The 20825-nt window shown below is 43.4% G+C and overlaps 2 protein-coding genes and 1 long non-coding RNA gene across 7 annotated transcripts; 1 reads left to right on the plus strand and 2 right to left on the minus strand.

The window, feature by feature from the left end:
* Positions 1-55: 55 nt before the first annotated feature.
* On the minus strand, positions 56-9315 carry chata (choline O-acetyltransferase a). 5 transcript variants are annotated; one of them, XM_061790764.1, is made up of 15 exons: positions 9174-9315; positions 8351-8427; positions 8068-8259; positions 7249-7367; positions 6358-6411; positions 6100-6280; positions 5637-5814; positions 5384-5553; positions 4053-4153; positions 3833-3961; positions 2915-3037; positions 2697-2838; positions 1932-1991; positions 1702-1839; positions 56-1630 (listed from the first exon to the last, which is right to left on the minus strand). In XM_061790764.1, the coding sequence occupies exons 2-15, from the start codon at positions 8396-8398 to the stop codon at positions 1289-1291; spliced, it is 1977 nt and encodes a 658-aa protein (XP_061646748.1). In that variant the 5' UTR covers positions 8399-8427; positions 9174-9315; the 3' UTR covers positions 56-1288. The 5 variants fall into 5 exon arrangements, with proteins under 5 accessions (XP_061646748.1, XP_061646749.1, XP_061646751.1 ...); XM_061790768.1 differs by having other exon boundaries at positions 1395-1523; XM_061790769.1 differs by lacking the exon at positions 56-1630 and adding an exon at positions 2286-2404.
* LOC133486110 (uncharacterized) lies at positions 1312-5588 on the plus strand. The gene is made up of 3 exons (XR_009790920.1): positions 1312-1403; positions 4736-5331; positions 5444-5588. It is a non-coding gene; the product is annotated as an uncharacterized LOC133486110 (long non-coding RNA).
* A 468-nt stretch (positions 9316-9783) lies between the features above and the next one.
* slc18a3a (solute carrier family 18 member 3a) lies at positions 9784-15324 on the minus strand. The gene has a single exon (XM_061790770.1). It carries the CDS (start codon positions 13461-13463, stop codon positions 11907-11909), a length of 1557 nt encoding a protein of 518 aa, XP_061646754.1. The 5' UTR covers positions 13464-15324; the 3' UTR covers positions 9784-11906.
* Positions 15325-20825: the final 5501 nt, after the last annotated feature.

Below are 20825 nucleotides of genomic sequence, written 5' to 3' on the forward strand. Positions count from 1 at the left end.
ACACAAGGAATTTGTCTCCGGTCGTTGGAGCCGCTCGAGTACGACAACAGACGGTCGATTGACAGAGAACACTCTGGAGACAGAAAAACAAAACAGTCACTGAGCAGTAAAGGGTTGCTAGTTATCTGGTAATGCCGGTACAATGATGTGTTTATTTATTTATGACCATACACCAGCTAATATGAACAGCAAGTACAATCTTAAGTCCATCATTTATTATTATACATAAAATACACATTAGAACAGTGATCACAGACTTTTGTTTTCAACTGCACATGTAAACTCGGCCTTATATACAAAAATAAATAGATTTGATTCACAGACACGACACAGTACAGTCCTAACATAAAAGCAGTGATGTACATTTTGGGGGAAATACTGATTAATTATACATTTACTCTTGGCCTTATAACAAAAAAACTAAAATGATTTTGTTTGTGAAAAACAATTCAATGACAAAAGTATTCCATTTATTGTTATCCGCACTTTAGAAATGCACCGATACCAATTTCCTCTGTTTATTGTTTTCAGAAAAACAACTGGCCCTTTATTACAGCCCAATAACTGTGACAATATATCATCTAAAGACCGGATTTATTCCTGTATTTCCTCAAATAGTCGCCGTGGGTGTTTACGCGACTGCGGAGGTGTTTGGAAGTCGGCCTTTGTTTGTACCGTGTGTATGGGCGGAGCTACCAAACTGCTGAATGGGTACAGTGTGTCCGTGTTATTGCGCAATGGTAATGGAATATAAAAGGGTCTTATGTTACATTAGCGTGTGTCATTTTCTTCTTGGTTTCCATCAATAATGCAGGACAGTTGGAGGCAGCACTAATTTGTTCGTGACAGCTTTTCGCTCTCCGGACTTGTGAGAAAGCCACAAGGAATGTTTGAGGCACTTTGATAAGATTAAGATGTCTCTTTAAATTTGCACTCGGCCGCACGGCTGCAAGACCATGCCGATGTGTGTTTTGGTCATTTGAATCAAACTGGAGCGCTTGATGTTGCTGTCGTAAAGGCGATCGGATCAACTCAGTGGCCCCGCCCCTTTTCCGGACGGGAGGCGTCTATTTGATGCGAGGCTTTCATTTGTTCAAGTGGACGAGGCACAGGACGATCGATTGGCTTGCAGCACGACAGCAAAAAAAAAATACAAATATCGACCAAGTTACATCGCAACTTGAAAAACGGTATCGCTGTAGTAATGTTTCTATATCGAGAGTTATTATGGCACGTACGCTTTTAAAAGTTATGCTTCCAAGTTGTATTGCACCATCTCCAGTATTTCTTACGCTTTACCTCCCGATTGCAGTTCGGTCTGGCTCAGTGTCTTCACAAGAGCAAGTGGCAGCGCTTCCTGGTTCTTGCTCCGATCAGCCGGGATCTCCGAGGGTCGCTCCAGGGTAGGACTCTGTCTTGGCTCACGCAGATTGCATTTGTGAAACAAATCCCTCATGTTTAATAGGCCCCGCTCCAGACTTTTGACAAATTGTGACGAGCACGTGTGGGGACTCTCCCTAAAGCTGGAAACGCAGAAGACAAAATGGTCCGACTGAGGGTTGTAGCACACCCCGTATCCATTCGGGACCACGGGTCCGTAACAGCAGAACATCTCAATAGTGGTGGGTACCTGAAACAAGAGAGACAGGCTCATCGATTGAAGGATTGTTTCAATGGATTATTTCCAGATTTCAACAGTACCTGACTTGTGGAGAGAATGAACTCATTACTGATACGATAGGCCTCATCTTGAAAAATCTCCGGCTTCTCAATCTTCAGATCTTGTGCCATCTCGCGTAATCCCAGTAGGTGATTGTCTATTGCCAGCCCCATGAGAGCCTGCAAAAGGGAAATGACACCATGTATTCATTGTGTTTACTTTGTGACACTAATTCAAGGAATTAGTCAAGTGATAGGAATTTGATAGCTACCAGTGTCGAATTCTTTGTCTGTGCTGCTATGGCGGCTTGTAACAACTCCATCTTTGCATCCTGGTGGAAACAAGGATCAATGCCAATTTATGGTCTATTATTCACCTAAAGCACGAGTTGGAAGGTTACTTTTGCAGCTATAGTTCACATTTTCTCGTCCAGATCTTTTCATTGAGTTACGTCTCAGTCATGCTGTCCACGGTCAGACCTGATTGGTTCATTTGCTATTTGAAGCAAATCAGGGTTGGATCACTTTCTCACTGGAACCGAAACTTCATTGAGTTTGTTTTGAACTGTAACATTAAGTAGGGTCAAACAAACCCTCAAAACTTGGTACGCTCAGACAAAACCTACCAAACCGAGGTTGACAGTCCAGTTTGTCCGTGTAGTCCGTCATCAAGGTCTTGGGTCTTCATCCAAAAGGCGCCTTTATTCAGATGACTCTTTGAGGCAACTGGACTCTTCTTGGTCGCCTTGAATCCAAAAGAAGTCTTTTGGATTATTGGAGACTTCGTTGAAGTCCATTTTGCCTTTAATCCAAAAGTTATTTGGCCTCGATTAAACGTGGGTGACTGAGAAAGGGCTTCTTATTTTGGATTAAAGATGAAATGTCCTCCAAGAAGAGTCCAGTTGCATTGATTCAACTTTTGCAGAGAGTCCAGTTGATTACTATGCGCACACCACAAGCTAAACGAGCTAACGATCAAAACTGACTAAACAGCGCTAGGGCTGAAAGCATCTCTAGTCTAACTTCCAACTGCTTACACATGCGCTCACGTTCCCGTCGGTCATTGCTCGAACAAAGGCCAGGGCCTCCGGCGTGGCCGAGCGAATGTTGTCCACTCGGCCGTCCTTAAAGCGACGTGTGGAGGCGCTCTCATAGGTGGAAACTGCTCTGCCGTGACATCTGGGCTCACAGAGAGAGAGATGCAGTTAAGAAGGCACGGCAGCATATCCCGTGACGTCGTTATGCTATCTCCTACCTGTAGTACGCCAGCTGAAGAGCCACCTGAATGAAGGCATCTGGACTCATTTTCAGCCTCTTGATCAATTCTTTCCCGTAATGGTGGAACTTGTGAACGTTCATGTCGAGATTCCTCACAAGCCTTTGCAGCAGACACGTGTTGCTGTTAGCTCAAAGCATTGACCGCATTTTTGCAAATAGTAGTAGGTGGCGGTGTTGTAGATGAGGGGGAGATGTAAGTGGGGACAGAGAGTTTCAAACAAAATCAAAAGGATTGTTACGGAGAAATGCAGTAAGACGGCGAGAGCAGAGTCAGACTGGGCAGAACTGATGGAAGATGTCCAATCATTTCTGTACATTCTTACTTAGACTGTTATGTGTGTGGTTGAAGGAATAGTTCCTGATTGGTTAAATCAGATTTTGACAAAGGGTAAGAGAAAACAATGGTAATCCATGTTTAGTGAAGACAGTGGGGCATAACTTAGACATGTACAAATGAGAAGCTCAAAGTATTCTTTGAACAACCACGGTGTACGCCTTTGCGCTATGCTTGTTCTTGATTAGTAAGTCATCTTTCCACTTATCCAGGTCTCCATTTGAACTCTAACAGGAACTAATAAGTCACATCATAGCCCGCTGGAGCATAAACATGGACGCACAAAACTGTGGAGCAGTCTCTTGTCAGAGTTCTCCTGGAACTGGATCTTTAGCACTGCGCAGGGATCTCAGTCACAGCATACGATCTCCACACTTAAATTAATTGGAGAGACTGTGCTTCGGTGCTGCTGTTTTGGTTAGCTTCCGAGTTCAGATGAGCTCAGCAGTTAACTCTTTTACATCGGTTCGTGACCAGTAGCGTCTATGAACTCAAATAACTGCAGTTACTACTACTTATACTAGCCCTTGGTTTTTCCTGATGGAAAGTGTAAAGCCAAACCTGTGGAGTCTGTCCACAGATGAGGCGAGGAGTTGATGGACAGCCGGGGTACATTTCCAGCGGAGTCGTCGCGGTGCTGGCAGCTCGGTCACACTCGCAGCCCGGACCGGCTCGGAAGGGCTGCGGATCCTATAGCGCCACAACGTCGGCATCAGCTATAAAGTTGAAGTCTGACTTTCTGAAATTGCTTTTGATCAAGTCTTAAGAGTTGAGTACCTACATGTATTTGAGAAGGTACTCCGTGCACTGCACCAGAACGATCCCTTCAAACGCCGAATGCTCACACACAACTCCGCAGCAGCCGTCAGCTCCTACGACAAACTGGCACAATGACCTTGTTTTCAGAGCGACAGCCTCCATAAGAACTTGGGTACCAAAGAATGGAAACTTGGACTTGCTTCTTGCGGAGCGCTGAGGTGCCCTCATAAACTATCCATAGCATCTGGTTTGTGCAATTGTGTATGTTTGGCCTACGTGTGCCTACTGTAGCATGTTCATTCATTACAAATCAAACTACAAGCTACATGTTTCACGCACTGCTCCTATCATCACACATAATCTAAGCACACAGTAGCACTACATAAAAATAAGAATGTCTTTGTTGTCATCGCATCAGGTACAATGAAATTGAAGATCATCAGGGGTGTTAAACGCGACGTCATCGCGATGGTCTTCTTGAGCGGACCTGGTACATTATGGAGGTCAACTCGCATAAATGTCAAACGAAGTGTGTAACGCTACACCAAAAATCATAGTTCGGGACCAACATAGGTTGCAAGGTCATTGGTCGGTTCGGTATAGTGAGGGAACAGATTTGGCTATATTTAAATGGAAACAGCAGCTTAGATTTTTTTCTTTTAAGGTAACTGCAGCATCAATACAGTGGTTTGTCTTCTTTTTCAGAAATCAGTAGTGTTGGGGGTCCTATTCTTTGCTCAAGGGAACCTGGATAATGGTAATGATGCAGACCGGCAGCTTCCACAAGCAATCCCAAGTTTGCCTGTGAATATTCTCATTCAACGAGGTCATTTCATTCTCAGGGCATTGAATTGATCGCAAGTGGCCTCTTCTGGTTGTCTTAGAAGATGTTTTGCCTCTCATCCGAGCAGGCTTCATCAATTCATGCAACAAGGCTGAGTTAGGACAGCACTAAGCTGGGTTTTTGGTGGGGGAAAAGTTGGAGGCATGCCCCAAACGTCGAATCCGATCATTCTTTTGGAATGCAAAACAACAGTCGTCAAGATGGCAGAGAGGCCATTGTCCGCCAACACGAGTCGTTAGGTACTGGAGTTTCCACCGAACGACATGTATTGACGTACACCAAAAACCCAAGGCACTTCTGTCCTAACTAGCCTCGTTGCATGAACTGATGAAGCCTGCTCGAATGAGAGGTGAACAACAACCAGAACTGTCCAGTTGCGATCGATTCGATGCCCTGAGAGTTCCAACGTTGGTCAACAAACCTTCCACTCCTCTTGGCCCCAAACCAAGTCGTTACAGTGAGCATACCCGTGGCATTACAGGGGTAACAACAACTTTCTCCGTACGAACCTGCATGCTCTTGTCGTACCACCGGTTGCCCCCGCTCACGGCCGCTCCTCCCCCGTGCAGCATCGACATGGCCCGAGCGGCGTCGGTCAGCTTGGCCTTGCTGCCGTCGTCCAGACAGACCAAACACAGGCAGCGTTCCATCTGGTCCAAAGAATCCCTGTTGGTCGACTCTGCAAGAGAGCGAGGAGCATTTCTTCTAATGCAGCGATTCTCAACGGAGCCGCCACGTCATCACCTGTGGGAATTTCAGTACCTCTTATGAGCTCGGCGCGAGCCTCCGCCCACTCCGTGCGGCCATCGGAGGTGAGAAGACCGATCGGCGGCTGGCGCTCGTCTTGGTTGTCAGCCATTTTCGCAATCCTCTTCAGCTGGGTCAGGAGGTCTCGGTCGTTCAGATGCCGGAAATCGATCATCACGTCCAGCACAAAAAACTGACAACAAGTTCACATTGCATACCAAGCTGCTACCAAATGAGCACATTTTTATTTGTGGAACATTGAAGTAGAAACTACTTTAGTCTCGCAGGTCTATATTGCTAGCAAAAACATAGGTCGACACCTTTTGAAACAAACCAGATAGAGCGATCAATAGCTTGGTAGTTAGAAACTGTACAGTCGATACTGTAGGTACTTTATTCATCCACAAGGGAAATTCACTTGTTCTATTCTGAAAGTGGTTGAGATTGCGGTGTAACTGTTAAGATTTTGCCATCTGACCTGGTTCTTACAAGCCACAATGACGTGTTCTGGGTCTGGCGTCGCTCTACCGTCGCGCACCACAAGCGTGTCCCTCGTCCGGCCCGGCAGGCGGTGGGAGCTAAAGATCCGATAGTACTGCTCCATACAAAGTGGGCTTCCGGCAGGTTGACCTCGGGCGTACTCGGCAGGTAACGCATGTCTGCACACAGCCGGCCGCATGGTTGTCAGCCGTATATGGACGTCCTATGTTCAGCGTTTGAATCTTTTCAGACTTACGCATCAAGCAGACTTTTGTACTCAAGAATTCCAGAGATCAAGTTGGCAGCAAACCTGCAGCAAAGTCGAAGAAACAGCACACCGCGCTAAGATCTCTTCAGTTGACTGAACGATGCTGGTTTATTGTGCGGATGGATTACATTTAGGTCGACAGATATCGACGGAATCACGAAGCGACCATACATACGTACATTACTCCTGAGAAGTTAAGGCTATTGGGCTTTTGGGTAAAATTTCTAAAAGCTTCACAGATGCACTGAATTTGACCCCATTTCAACTTTTTGTGTCAGTATTGCCGCACTGCTGGACACCTAACATTGGTTAATGACTCTCTGTAATTATGTGTTCGATATTTTTCTTATAGCGGTTTGCTGAGTGGCTTCAACTACCGGAGACAAATTCCTCGTGTGTTTTGAACATACTTGGCCAATAACGATGATTCTGCTTCTGAACTTTTGAACACATGTCCAACTGTTCAATGTTTCAGTACTTTTTTGCTTGAATTGCTGTTGTCTAACAAGAAGCTGAACGGAAAAATGTTACGTCGCTTAGAGGGTTGTATTACCGCAACTTTCCGTGAGCCTGTCTGTTGCGTTTTGCATCGTTTGTTAGTATTAAGCTAGCGGAAATTCACAAGGCAAAGTCGCGTGGTTGTTTTGAACACACAACATGTCACTTTCTCTTCTAATATGACAATAAACTACAATTAGGAGTGGCAATAAACAGCTTGAAGGCACATTTTGGAAGAATTGTTCACATTCTGCCAAGCTGCTGCTTGCAAGGCAGAGAAAAAATAAAACCAAAAATCGTCCGCATGAGCAAGCTTCAGATGATATCAGATGATATCAGATGATATCATTTGCTGCGTGCGCGTGTTAGTGGCGCACACACCTCAGAGAATCGATGGGAGCTGTGAAATTCTGGAGCGGGAACACCATGGCGGGGCTGGAGTTGACCGGCAGCGCCAGTCTGTTGCTGAGGTACATGTCGTTCAACCAGTAGTCGTACACCTGCACGCGTCAAGTGAAATTGTCGCACAAATAATTCTTTAAAGAAAACACTATTTTGTTCTTATTTGTTCAAACGAAATTCAGCACGTTTGAGTGTTACACCTCAAATAGAGTGAAAATGTAATATAATTCTAATACGATCGTTTCGACAGTAGCTTGACAACCACAACACGATCCATAGCAGACATGGCATCTGTAAAGCTGTCATTTCCACTGACAATTTTATTTGCTCCAATTGAATTAGTTGTCGGTGTTGCACCTCAAATAGAATGACAATTGACTACTTCTACTGAACATTTGCTAATTTAACAATTTAAGAACTTCCTCATGAAATGTTTTCCCCATCTTGTGCCAACTGTAGTCTACAGCCACAAGGTGACATCTGTAAAGCTGACATTTCAGCCGGCATTTAAAGTTTGTGAGGTCGTTGGACAGAAAGCTGTAATATTTTTTGATTAGAATTCATATCGTTCATATTTTATCTGCTAAGGTATCATGTCTGAATGTAACGTACAAAGTACCCCCCCGCCCCGCCCCCCCAATAACCCTCTACCTTTTGCAGTTAAGTAAATCCTATATGACCAAATAAGTTATGTTTAACACGGTGCTGCATTTAAACTAATGGTACCACAACAACTTATTTGTTGCTAAAGCTGAATAATGTACTGTATGTAAAAGAAAACGATTGTGTCTCGTTTACCCAGTTGGCCTTTTTCTCCCTCCTCTCCAGCAGTTTGCAGTGCAGTAGCTCCCCCAAACCTCCGGGGGCGCCGAAGCGCTTCACCGCCTCCTGGGTTTTTCGGAAGTGCTCGTCAGCGAGCAGGTGTTTCACACATCTCAGGTAGGTGTCCAATGTGTCCTTCAACACGGGCAGCGGCAGTTTTGGCGCACCCTGGACAAGCGGGGTGGAATTCAGTCACGGAAAAAATGACCCCATGCGCAAATGCGACGTGACGTGCGAAATGATAGAATAAGATCTTTACGTCAGTGGCATTGCAATCTTTGGAGGACTCGCTCTTGCGAAGCGACATGTTGCCGGTGCGCAGGAGCAGTCGATTCCCTTTTATTGACAAATAAAGAGAAAATGGCTGACTGGCGCTCGTACAGTGTCATGGATGCTGATAGTTTTTTGAAGTCAGACATTTCCTACATGTTATCACAGTCCAAAATAAATCACTGTTTTCAGGCATAATAATAATAATAATAATAAGGATTTCAAAACTATAAAACAGTATATTAGATATTAGATGAGAATACATTCATAATAATTAAAATATGCAATATCAGAACTGTATTTTACGCCTACTAATAATCATAATCATAATGTTCATCATCATCGTAATAATAATTTCAATTTTAAGTAATACAGTTATAAAAAAGTTTCTATAATGGTTAACACAACTATGTGTAGAACTTCTTTAATCCAAATGATATTTTTAGCGCAGATGAATATGAATTCTTGTTCTGTTTACTGTGTATACATTTTCAATTGTACTGTTATGTACAATATATGTGGTAAAACATTATTATTTCCCAATTAAGAAAATCATTTCAGTTTTAGGGGTTGAATGTTTCTGATTTTGTCAAATTTGGGTGATATCTCTTCATTTATCTTCTTCCGTCTACTTCCCACGCTTCTGATAATCTATCTGTCTCTAAAACACAAATGGACATTTTGCTGTTAGGAATGACTGACACCTGTTTATCCCAAATGCCGCATTCAGGATCTAGCGCGGCATGGGAAATCTCCACCTCAACCATAATCCAAAACACTGAAATCTCATGGTGGATGGACAGTTGGCTCACCTGCAAGCGCTCAAAAGCCGCTCCGTCGCCCTCGGAGTCCGGTGAGAGGTCCGATTTGCATCCTTCATCCAAAGACGTGACCGAGAAGACGCTCAACTATTATTCGCCGTGGTTCCGCAGAGATGCTGACGAGGTGGGTGATGGGCGAAGAGGGGGGGGGGGATTGGCTGCCGCTGCCAAGGCTCCTCCCTGAAGTCCGGCGATTCGCCGGCAACTTTTATTCGCCGCCTCACTCCTTCACTCCGCCATCACCATGTCACTTAAGTCTTGCAGAATCGTGCGCGCGTGGACTCATTTGGACCGCACATCCCTTTTTTTTTTTACACAATTACATGCATACATTTGACCTTTTGTGCCCATTCCATTTTCTTAATTGATTATGATGAAATTAGAATTCTTTTCAGCCTTTTTTTTCCAACTGGCTTTGTAATGGGCCTCAAGTTTATATTGCATCTCCCATTGAATTCTGCCCGAGATTGAATATATTCAGCTCTGAGACCACTGCAAATTGAATTGTCTGATTTTGTAATTTGTATGTTTTAGTACAATATACATTTTAGTTTTGGTCTCGAAACGTCTGACAACATAAGTAGCACATTATGAATACAAATATTGTCATTTTGTGTTTATTTGCAGAAAATGACAAATTCTCAAACTATATGTTCAATTAAACAGGTCCGGATTTCCCACAAAGTCGCTTTGCGGGAAAATTGAGACTGGATTATCATCGTTTGCGTATCCCTACTTTTAGTGACATTTTTATTTCATTTTTGGAAAATGAAGGTTGCGAAACATTGAAACATTGTCATAAAGCACCAACGCCATGAATCTAGCATGTACACAATCACCAAGCCATGTTACACTGAAAACAATTCTTTTTCTTGACATTGATCTTACTTTCTTTACTATTGGAACATGTACAAGGGTTGTCCATCACTCAAATATGTTAAAGTAAGATTTTGTTTGATTGTTTTCGAGGAAACGCGGGGCAATTACATCAGTTTACCACATTTTAATCATTCGCAAGCGAAAATGAAGTACTTTTTTTTCATTGTACATAAACTACTTTTTTCATCCAGTCGTTAGCTAATTACAAGCAAACCATCATCAGTAGCGTTAGCTATCATACTAACCCGATAATAACTCGATGCGAGGATTCCGGCCGACAGCGACGATGTGTACTTTTTTTATGATTTTTGTTCAGTGGTGTGCCGCGACCTTTTTTTCCAATTTCAAATGCGCGCCTTGGCGCCATAAAGGTTGGGAAACCCGGTTTGGAGACGTACCGTAATGTCCACTTCATGTCTGTACACCAATACGCACGTACGTACAGGAGCAGCTCGTACGTCGAGGCGTTGCATCGTCAAAAACAGAAAGAAAGCAAAGAATAAAGATATTCAGGGACACATTGATTATTTTTGCATAACTAGCGAGTTCGTAGCGGTGCAACTCAAAGGCAAACTGACCGCAAGTGTGTACTGAAATGTACAAACACATATAATCCCCGAAATGTAAATGGATACAATCACTTTTTCATTTTGTTAAATTTGTTTTTGAAAAGGCCACTCCACTGACTGCATGGCTCCTTTCTACTGCAAAAAGCGGAAGCTGGAAGGACACACTTGAACTTAAAACTAAGTCCAGCGAACTGCGCCCTTTCACCGATTTGCGTTGTTTGTTTTTCTCTTTCTTTCTATCCTCGGCTATCGGTTGGAACACTGTCGCTGCATATTTTCAGCACATTCGCCAAATCCCCGGCGAATCGGAAGCTAGTCATTGGTGTCAAGGAAGTCAATTGAAGTGATACCGCTGTCAAGGAGGAGCTCAGTTTAACCTGGGTTGTTAGCAGGAGTTGCAGAAAGTCCACAAAAATGGAGGTCTCATTGTTTGACAATTCTAATTAACATGATGAGGCGACTGCAGTGAAAGCTCGTCGTTCACTCGCCGTTGGCACTGAGCCTTGCCTCAAACAGCAAAAATGATATAAGAATTGCCTATCGATGCCACAGGATGGCAGCAAAGCACTACTTTTGCCCGAATGAAGCTCCTCAACTCACTTGATCATAGTTGCTTGACACCAAGATGCCAGTCAAAACTGGTGGGTTTTTCGTCGAATAATGGCGGATATGTTTCCTGAAAAGGAAAAAAAAAAAAATCCTGGAACTTTTCAACGCCAAACTAGGAATTTGCGGGGTTCAGTGTATATGTTTTTTTTGTTTTTCCCCCCACAGTCATAACAGCCCTGCGGGGTCAACCCTAACTACGATGTGGAACACAATGAATTGCTCAGACTCTTAATATCGGTCGGTGATTCTCAAAGTTGTACGGAGGCTCCCTCTAGTGGTAAGTGAAGAATTGCTGAATTAAATGTTCAAACTGCGCATAATATTACAGTGGCCTAAACTATTTAAATCCAGCATCGTGCGCTCGTTAAGTACAGTCCAGTTGTATTTCACTTTGAAATACCATTTCCCTTAAATGTGCAATACATATATGTTTTTTTAAATTAAATTGTGCTCTATTTGAGAGCAGTGTTAAATGTTCAAACTGCGCATCGGGTTACAATCAAATCTATTTTTTTTTTTTCATGATGTTGTTGTGATGGTGGTACATGGAGAGTATTAGCGTATGTTGTTGTTTTTTTTTTTTTTAGGTTTCAAGTTTGAGAACCACCGATATTAAGCAGTTATTTTGGAGGGGAAAAAACAACGGAGGGGCTCGTTGGCCGTGGCTTCAGGCGCCCTCGCCACCCGAGGATTCCTCCTGGGAGAAGGAGCGGCCCGCGAAGGTCTCGATGCCGTCGCGGTCCGCGGCGGCGCACGGGCCTTTCCTCTTCTTCTGCTTCTGCTCCATCTTGACGGCGTCGTAGAGTCCCGCGGCGCCGTCCTCCAGCAGCATGTTCCTCTCCGAGTACGACGGCCTCATGCGGGCCACGTTCTTGAGCAGCAGCAGCGCGGGCGCGTACAGCACGTTGGCCAGGCCCATGGCCAGGTTGAGCTGCGCGAAGCCCAGGTCGTGCACGATCTTGCCGGCCACCACGGGCCCCGTGGCGTAGGCCACGCAGTAGGAGATGTCCGCGATGGCGTACACGCTGCCGTAGACGGACACGTGGCGCACGTCCACCAGGAAGGCCAGCGTGGGCAGCAGCGCCGTGTCCACGAAGGCGATGCCGAAGCAGATCCCGCACAGCGGCACCATGAGCTCGCCGAAGTTCTTGCACGCCGGCACCGTGCACGAGCTGGCCCCGATCAGCACCATGCCCACGGCCCCGTAGAACCACTGCAGGTGCGGGTACTTGGCGGCCAGCTTGACCGTCAGGAAGACCCCCAGCACGTGCGGGAAGAAGGCGGGGAACCACGTCATGCCCATCTGCCACTGGCTGGAGTGCATGGTGTCCTCCATCCACTTGGCGATGGTGGGCTCCAGGAAGGCCAGCGGGATGTTGCAGATGGTCAGCGCCCCGGCCACCACCGCGATGTACGGGTCGGTCATGAGCCGCCAGATGGGCGTGCCCACCGGCATGTTGGCCCGCTCGCGCTGGGAGAAGGGCTTGAGCACCGCCAGGCACAGGGCCCCGTCGGCCAGGCACACGGCGGCCAGGATGAGGAAGGGCACCCGCTTGCCGGCGAACTGGTACAAGATCCCGCCGAAGGGGGGCGCCGCCAGACTCCCGAAGGAGATGAAGGCCAGCGCGATGCCCAGCGAGCGGCTGCGCTCGGCCTCCTCCGGGTAGCGGTCGGCGATGAGCGCGATGCCCGACGTGTCGGCGAAGGCCGAGCCGATGCCCTGCATGCCGCGCGCCACCAGCAGCGTCGCGTAGTTCTCCGCCAAGGCGAACACCAGCGTGGACAGGAACATGATGCTCAGGCCGATCACCAGCGGGATGTCGTAGCCCACCCGGTCGATGAAGGTGCCGCTCAGCGGGTTGACCAGCAGCTGCACGACGGCTTTGGAGGCGAACAGCACTCCGATCTGCAAGTCGAAGTTGGCCCCGGCGGGCTCTCGCCGCCGCGTGTCGTTGCCGGCGGGAGGGGGCGAGACTTGCGCGCGCTCCGCCGACTCCTGCAGCCCCTCCAGGTAGTCCGGGACGATGGGCACGATGACCATGTAGAGCATGTTGTCCAGGAGCAGAACCACGCACACGATGACCAGGATGATGCGCCTCTGCCGAGCCGGCTCCCGCATGGCGCTGCCCAGCCGCTTGCTCCTGTCGCCCATCTGGCTGAGTTTGGAGGCGGCCGTCTGCGCCAAATTGGGGGCTTCTGGCCCCGCGCTCGCCTCCGGCTCCATTTCTCTTCTTCCTTCCTTCCTTCCTTCCTTCCTTCCTTCTCCTCGCTTTCAACGTGTGCGCTCAACGGACGATCACTTCGGACTTTACAGGCTCCCTTTTTGCTTCACCATCTCGACACCGAACTTCTTCTCTACCGCCATCCTCCTCTTCCTCCTCCGCTCACTTTCCCCCCCCAGGCATCGTTCCACTCCCCCCCTCTTCCTCTTCCTCTTCCTCTTTTCTTTTCTTTTCTTTTCTTTTCTTTTCTTAAGAAGACACACCGAGCGAGACACGCTCTGGAAATGGAAAGCTTGTTGAATCCCGACAAAGCTCACCTCCCATCTGCAGAAGCGAGTGACGCACGCTCCTTTTATGCTCAGCAAACACACGCACACACACACACACACACACACACACACACGCACACGCACACGCACTCACATAGAGATAACACTCCAGAGATTCTGTAAAGTGTTTTTTTTTTTGCTAAGTGTATTTCTTCATTAAAATCATTGCAAAGTTGCATTTATTCACCCCCTCCCCCACACTTTTTCAATTTTTATTTTTTTATTTTTTACAGTTATTACAAGCATCACCTCCCCCAAACGCTTCTCACATAAATTGAACAATAAATATATTTGGTCGTCCCTGGTTTCCGTGACGTGTGATTTCAAATTCAGTTGTATTGTTAAATCTATCGAAATTGTATAAAAGTTTGGCTTTGTCATTCCGGAGCGTTTTAGTGTCCAAACTTTTGTAACGTACTGTAGATAAAAACAATGAAACTCAGGGGCAATTGTGTACACGTAATGATATGATGTGATATATTTATATTTATATTTGCTGAGGGGAAACCACACGATCAATAATAATAATCTTGATTGTTGATCATTCGTTTTTGAATATTTCCTTAAAGGAATGATAATGAGTATATTAAAAAAAAAAAAAAAACAACCTTCATTTTTCTCAACATTGCGGGATGCTGCAAATGTCGTGACTCTCTGCTCGCCACTAAGTGATACGCTGGCTCCCTCTAGTGGTACTTCAAAGAAGTGCACTCAATGTCGATTTAAGTACAGTTTTTTTCCCCTTCCCATATATTATTACCGTTGTGTAAAATAATATTACATATACCTTTCGGAATCAAAATCTCATTTCTGATGAAGACATGAGTCTATTATACTAATGTATTTTATTTTAATGTTGGTTAATATGGTGGTGCAGTATTTGTTTATTTAGTATTTTTTGGTGTTGTAAACAGTTCTAAAACCCCTTATCTAGGTCTACTATATATATATAAATATATGTAAGAAAAATAAACCAGTATACTATACATTTATTAACTTTAAAAGTGTGATCCAGTTTATTTCTGGTTCATTAAAAAAAAAAAAATAAGATTTTTCTTTAAAAAGCAAACTTTTAAGCAGCCTCTCCTAAGTGTTTTATGAAATGTTAGTTTACTTTGGAGTACTTCACCCAAAAACTAACTGACGGAATTGAAGCTTCAGCATTATACACTGCATTTGTGAATTACTCCCATCAAATACAGTTTCTCAATTTTGATTGAGGCAAAACACATATTTCACATGAGGAAAAAAAATACACAAATAATTCTCACAGGACGCCACCAAACAAAAATGTCATTCAAATGATAAATACTGAAAAAAAATGATGATCTCGTCTCAATTTACCCATAAATGTACTTTGCTTTCAAAAAGGTACTCAGTTAAGCAATATGTAGTTTACAGTAGTGCGGAAGATGTAAAGCTCAGATTTCAAATCCAGCCTTGGTTCGTTTAATTCGGCGCTAGAATAAAAAATAAAAAAAATAAACAATAAAAAATGAAAGGAGAAACACTGACATCTATTGGAAACAAAAGGAAGTGGTCAAGACTTGTTTCTTTTTGTTTTTAAACAATGTGGTACCCAGGAATCCCTTTTGAGATGTTTACTAAATGAAACTTCAATATCAAGATAACGTATATATATATATATATATAAACAAAAAAACCACCTTTTCAGTAAATAATGTAGTCATGTAATTACAAAGGTGGACCTGTGAGCGTCTTTTCTTGTGGATTTATTTCCATTTGACCAATAGAGGTCGTCCCTTAACCAAACATTTGTCTGCATAATTATACAACATTTCTTGATCACAGTGCATCTGTGAATGTTGCCCTTTCGTAGAAATGTATAGTTCATATATTAATGGTACCTTACAAGGGAAAAAAAACAATGCTATATTACTGTTGATATATTTGTGTTGAATTCGAATTAATTACAATTTATAATAATTCCCTTTCTTCATTGATTTACTAGCAGACGTATAGTTTAACTGCCTTATCGTGAGATGTGTGAGATGGTTAGTTTAATTCAATATATCTCTTCTCTTATATAACGTATTTACATTCAGTGGATAGAAAAAGTTTACACACCCCTGTTCAAATGCCCGGCTTTAGTGATATAACAAAATAAGACCAAAATCATTTCAAGCATTAATGCCACCATTCATTCATTTAAATAATAATAATACAAAATAATCATAATCATTTGAGAGGGGAAGTAGAGATAAACAACTGAGATAATGCGGTTGCGCAAGTGTGCACACCCTCTTATAACCGTGGATGTGGCTCTATTCAGATTTAATCAATTTCATTCAAACGCTTGTTAAATGGGAGTCAGTACACAACTGCCACCGTTTACAACGCCTCTCACTAACCCCACATAAAGTTCAGAAGATCTAGTAGGCTTTTTTCACACTTTGCTTTGCTTTAGTTACTCAATTAAGCCGGGCCCCAAAAAGGCTTTTGTCCCAATACGTGATCACAGCGTGTTGTTGTGCATCATCAGAAGACGGGCAAAAAAGGACATTGGACATAAGAGACGTCACGCTTTGAAGCGGCTTGAGCCCTTTTGCCCGAGCCGCCTCCAAGCAACGTTGTCCTTTCCTCTCGGGTCTTTGTGTGACGTAGGACACGTTAAATCCAGCCAATCCCGCCGGGGAAATAAAGAAAGAAAGAAATCAAACAGGGGATCAACATTTTGGAGTTCTATTTTTAGGCGACCCGTTACATTGGTCAGCGTCGATAATCGCAATCACATTTATTTCCCTTGGCGAACATTCTGTAAGTGGAAAGCTTAGGCGAAATACACACACGCACATTCGCACACGAATGCAAATTTACTCGGACACAAAAGAACACTGACAACTGAGGTAGAAAATAAAAACGAATAGATTTGAAAAAGTCGGGTGTCTTTGAATTCCGATGAATGGACCTTTAAAAGTTTCTCCGTGCAACACTGTTTTACTTGAATTGCAAAAGTTGATGTTAGTCTTGTTTTCTACAAGTGTTTGGACTTCTTCTTAAGCAGAGAGTGGGAGTATTTTTTATGTTTTTTTGCCACCCCTGCGAGATTGGGCCAAAGCCCTGTCTAGTAACAAAGTAGTGGTTTGGCGCCATCTTGTGGCGTCTTGGTGCCAAGGAACTATGTTGAAGTGAGGGTAGGAGCTTCGATGAGACGGACCATGGTCGTGTCTAATAGAAAAGTTGTGTTTTGGCGTCATCTTGTGGCATCTTGGTGCCAAGGAACTATGTTGAATTTAGGGGAGGATCTTCTTTTGGACAGACCGAAGTCATTTAAAAAATTTTTTTTTTTTTAAATTAGAAAAGTAGTGCTTTGGTGCCGTCAACTGCCATCTATTGGCAGTTATAAAGATTTAACGGTGCCGTCGATTCGCTTTTGAGGTGCGTCAGGACACTTTTGTATATTTTGGCAAAAGCAGACACAAACGTGAGACGCACGTGTACAATCATTGATGACGCCTTCATGCAAACACTATATGTTGCACACGCACACGCACACGCACAGAGGTAAACAAGTCTGTGCTGAGGCAGGATCAACTTCCTATTTTGTTTTTGGTGTCGTTTTTTGTGTCATTTCTGCTCTATCCTGATTTGAAAGCAAAGCTCAGGAGATTCAAGATGGCCTCGTAATCTTGTGCACAATCCCAAAAAAGCACCGCAGCCAAACGCCGACGTCGGAAATAACCATGAATGGTTACACAATGAAGCTGTGTGTGTGCCCGTCAGCTGGATTTCACGCACAGAAGCGCACGATGGTCACGTGGTCCGTGTCAGACAAATTCCCGCCGTACCGGGCGGTGAGTTTTCCACGGGCGGCGGCGGAACTTGCCGCAATCCTTTCGCTTCTGCGTTGCAACAACGTAAGCAAATGTCAGAACAAGTGTGACCAAGGCGGTGACGTTTCTTTCGTGAGGCCCAAAACGGGACGCAAGGGAAGACGAGTCACCGCAAAACGCCACAAATCCGCACAATCGACAGATCCATGTATGTAAAGACGACGCGTTCGTCTCGTCTTTACGTATACAGAGTACATTTTTACACATACGTGTGTTTTCATCTTTTTTGTCTTTTTGGTTGTGTATTTTTGTGCCCTGTGTGTGTGTGTGTCGCATTTTGTGTACGTGTTTTTGTTTGGTGTGTGTTTGTGTGTGTGTTTCAGTTTGAGTTTGTCTTTGTGTGTGCGTGAGTGTTGTGTGTATATGTCTTTGTTTTTGTATTTTACATGTTTTGATGTGTTGTTTTTTGCAATTTGTGTGTGCGAGTGCGCGCGGGTAAGCTGTTTGGTGTGAACATTGCGTCGCGGGCGCAGTGTCGCGCGGCCCCCGCGGGTCAACGTGAGCGGTTTAATGAATTAAAAGAGTGATTTCTAAAGAGCAGTGACGCACGGTCAGGCCCACTTTAATCCAGATTACACTCAAACACTAATCCTGTAAAAATACTCTTTCTTCTAGACAGATACTGTCTTTTTGTTGTTGTCGTAATACCACGGAGAGAGAGTCAATGATGTCACTTTGCAATCTTACAAGTGCGGATTTACGTCACGGGCTCGACACAAAGCACGGAAGCGCAAACACCAGCGACGCCGCAAGATGGCTGACAATGGCCCATCTCGGTGACAAAAACAAGGGCACTGTTTCGACACTGCAACCTGTAGGGAATCCCCCCCGTAGGCCCCCTTACTAACTTGCTAGCTAATGGCTAGGAGGGGAACCTGAGAAATGGCATAAACCGGTCCATATCAATGACAAATCAGTTTAGCTGCTGCAGCGACGATGTGTCGGGAATCCCCCGCGCAGGGCCCCTGACCAGCGATTGTCGATTGGCGGCGAGTCGGGGTCCCCAAGAGACGGCTGCTATTGGTCCGTTCCAACGACGCAACACAACTGGAAACCCCTGCTGACTCGGCAATGACACTTCGGGATTCCGGAATCTCCTTGACTAGCAGGCTTGTTGTCAAAAATACAATTAAAAAAAATAAAAAAAAAACCCCACAAACAAGAGGACATCTATTTTGTATATTCATTTTCTATGGCAATTATTGAATAATCTACGAAATCCGTTGGTCATGTTGCTGTGTAATCGTCTGAAAGAGACCACGTGACAACTCGCTCGGTCGACCGGACGGAATCATCTTCAACTACCTGAAGACGTTTGATTGTGAGAAAGCCGGAAAGAATGACAGCTAAGTCGTTCGTGCTCTTATTTGCTACAATTGCGATCTCCCTTTACAGCTTTATTCATATTTTGTTATGACACTCTTATGACGTATGGCTGGCTATATTATGATGACATTGCAGTCTAAATCAACCTTTGCTGTTGAGTTTACTCTAAGTCTATTCCATTGCGTTATTGAATTGAAATGTGTATTGTATTTGACAGTGTTTGTTTACTGTTACTTTAGTGCGGATTTTCAATTTTTGTAAAAATTATTTCTTATCCGTTACAGAGTAATAGTTCCAGTATATGCAGCTGTTCGATTGTATTATTTCATATTAATCTTAATGTATTTCACTCTTTAAATGATTTGTTTGGCTTTTCCCATTTTTATGTAATTATTTAGGAATAGTAATAATTATAATATGATATACATAGTGATAATGTATACCGTATGTCTATTCTATTCTACTGTTTTTAATTTGAATTGATTTTTCAAATATTTTAATTGTAATACGAATCATAAAATGTATAATGTACATTTATTCGATTCAATAGTATGAATTTGAATTTATCATTGAATTTTTTCATTTCCATTCTGCATTGATCTGTTTGTATTATTAATTATAGTTTAATATACAGGGTGATTGAACAGTAACTCCCTGTTTTACAATACTTCGTATTTATTCATATGTTGTCATATTTTTGATATTCAGATTGATTATTTAGTTTCAAATTTCCAACCAAACCCAAAAACATTCCACCGTTCACATTCCTTGTGAAATCAGGCGGCTTGAGAAACTGGTGGCTAATGCTGGCGGCCATATGGAATTTTAAATCCATACGATACAATACAATACAATATGCAATCGACTTTCTTCTCATGTTCATTTCTTGAATTACAAGCACTTAAAAATAGGGAGTTACTTTTTATATATTTTCTATTCTATTGTATTATTTAGATTCAATGTTTTTTGATTTGTTTTCTATTTTTAGTCCTATTTAATTGTTTTCAATGTTGGACTTTGCATTTTTATTCATTATAGTATAATACAGTAATAATACATACTGTGCGTGTATTCTGTTCTATTTTACTATGAAATTGTAAATGCTATTTACTTTTGCTATTTGATTTGGTTTTTTTTCCCCTTTGGATTTTCCCATGTTTTTTATGTTTTGTATTATTTGAATATATTTGATTCAATTTATAATATATACTGTACATCTATTTTATTCCATTGGATTACTTTATTTCTGTTTTTATTGAAATGTCCCTTGTATTATTTTTTTGTTTTGACTGCGCGTATACCTTCCCACTGTCTGGGTGTTTTCACCGCGAACCTTCACTGTAATTACGGGCGTGTCACATTTTCATTATGTTAGTCAGTCACTGTGGAGGAAGAAAAAAAAAAGAAAAAAAAGACAGCAGAGTTTCAGCAGGTCGCATCATTTGTTGTCATGTTCAATCGGGTCTATAAACACGAGAAAGATCAGGGAGGAACAAAAAAAAAAAAAAACAAACAAAAAAAGTCATGTGGAAAGTAATGAGAAGAAAGCTCCCATGTGGAGAGCAGAAACTACGTCATAATGTACACGCATGTACTAATAATGATGCTACAAATCATAAAGAGTGGAACCGCTAACGTCACAAAACTGCTCCAATTTTGACCAAAGCTTGACCAAATTGCTGTGGAAGAAAAAAAAAACGATAAAATGAACTCGACTTCCCGAGTTTTGGCCAAATTTTCGCTTTGACATGCGAGCGCCAACTTGAGATACGAGCGCTGTGTGTTGGCAGTGACTCAAGTCGCGTCACAACAAAGGATTATACATCGTGGATTTAAAACAACCACATAGTTTAGC

Source organism: Phyllopteryx taeniolatus, chromosome 11 (assembly GCF_024500385.1).
Source record: "Phyllopteryx taeniolatus isolate TA_2022b chromosome 11, UOR_Ptae_1.2, whole genome shotgun sequence".
Lineage (NCBI taxonomy): Eukaryota > Metazoa > Chordata > Actinopteri > Syngnathiformes > Syngnathidae > Phyllopteryx > Phyllopteryx taeniolatus.

Coding starts and splice junctions, on each gene's coding strand:
- chata (XM_061790764.1), bottom strand. CDS start 8,398: ATGTCGCTTCGCAAGAGCGAGTCCTCCAAAGATTGCAATGCCACTGAC. Junction 7,368..8,067: donor GGGAGAAAAAGGCCAACTGG/GTAAACGAGACA, acceptor TGACGCGTGCAG/GTGTACGACTACTGGTTGAA. Junction 3,038..3,832: donor TCTGTGGACAGACTCCACAG/GTTTGGCTTTAC, acceptor TCTGCTGCAAAG/GCTTGTGAGGAATCTCGACA.
- slc18a3a (XM_061790770.1), bottom strand. CDS start 13,463: ATGGAGCCGGAGGCGAGCGCGGGGCCAGAAGCCCCCAATTTGGCGCAG.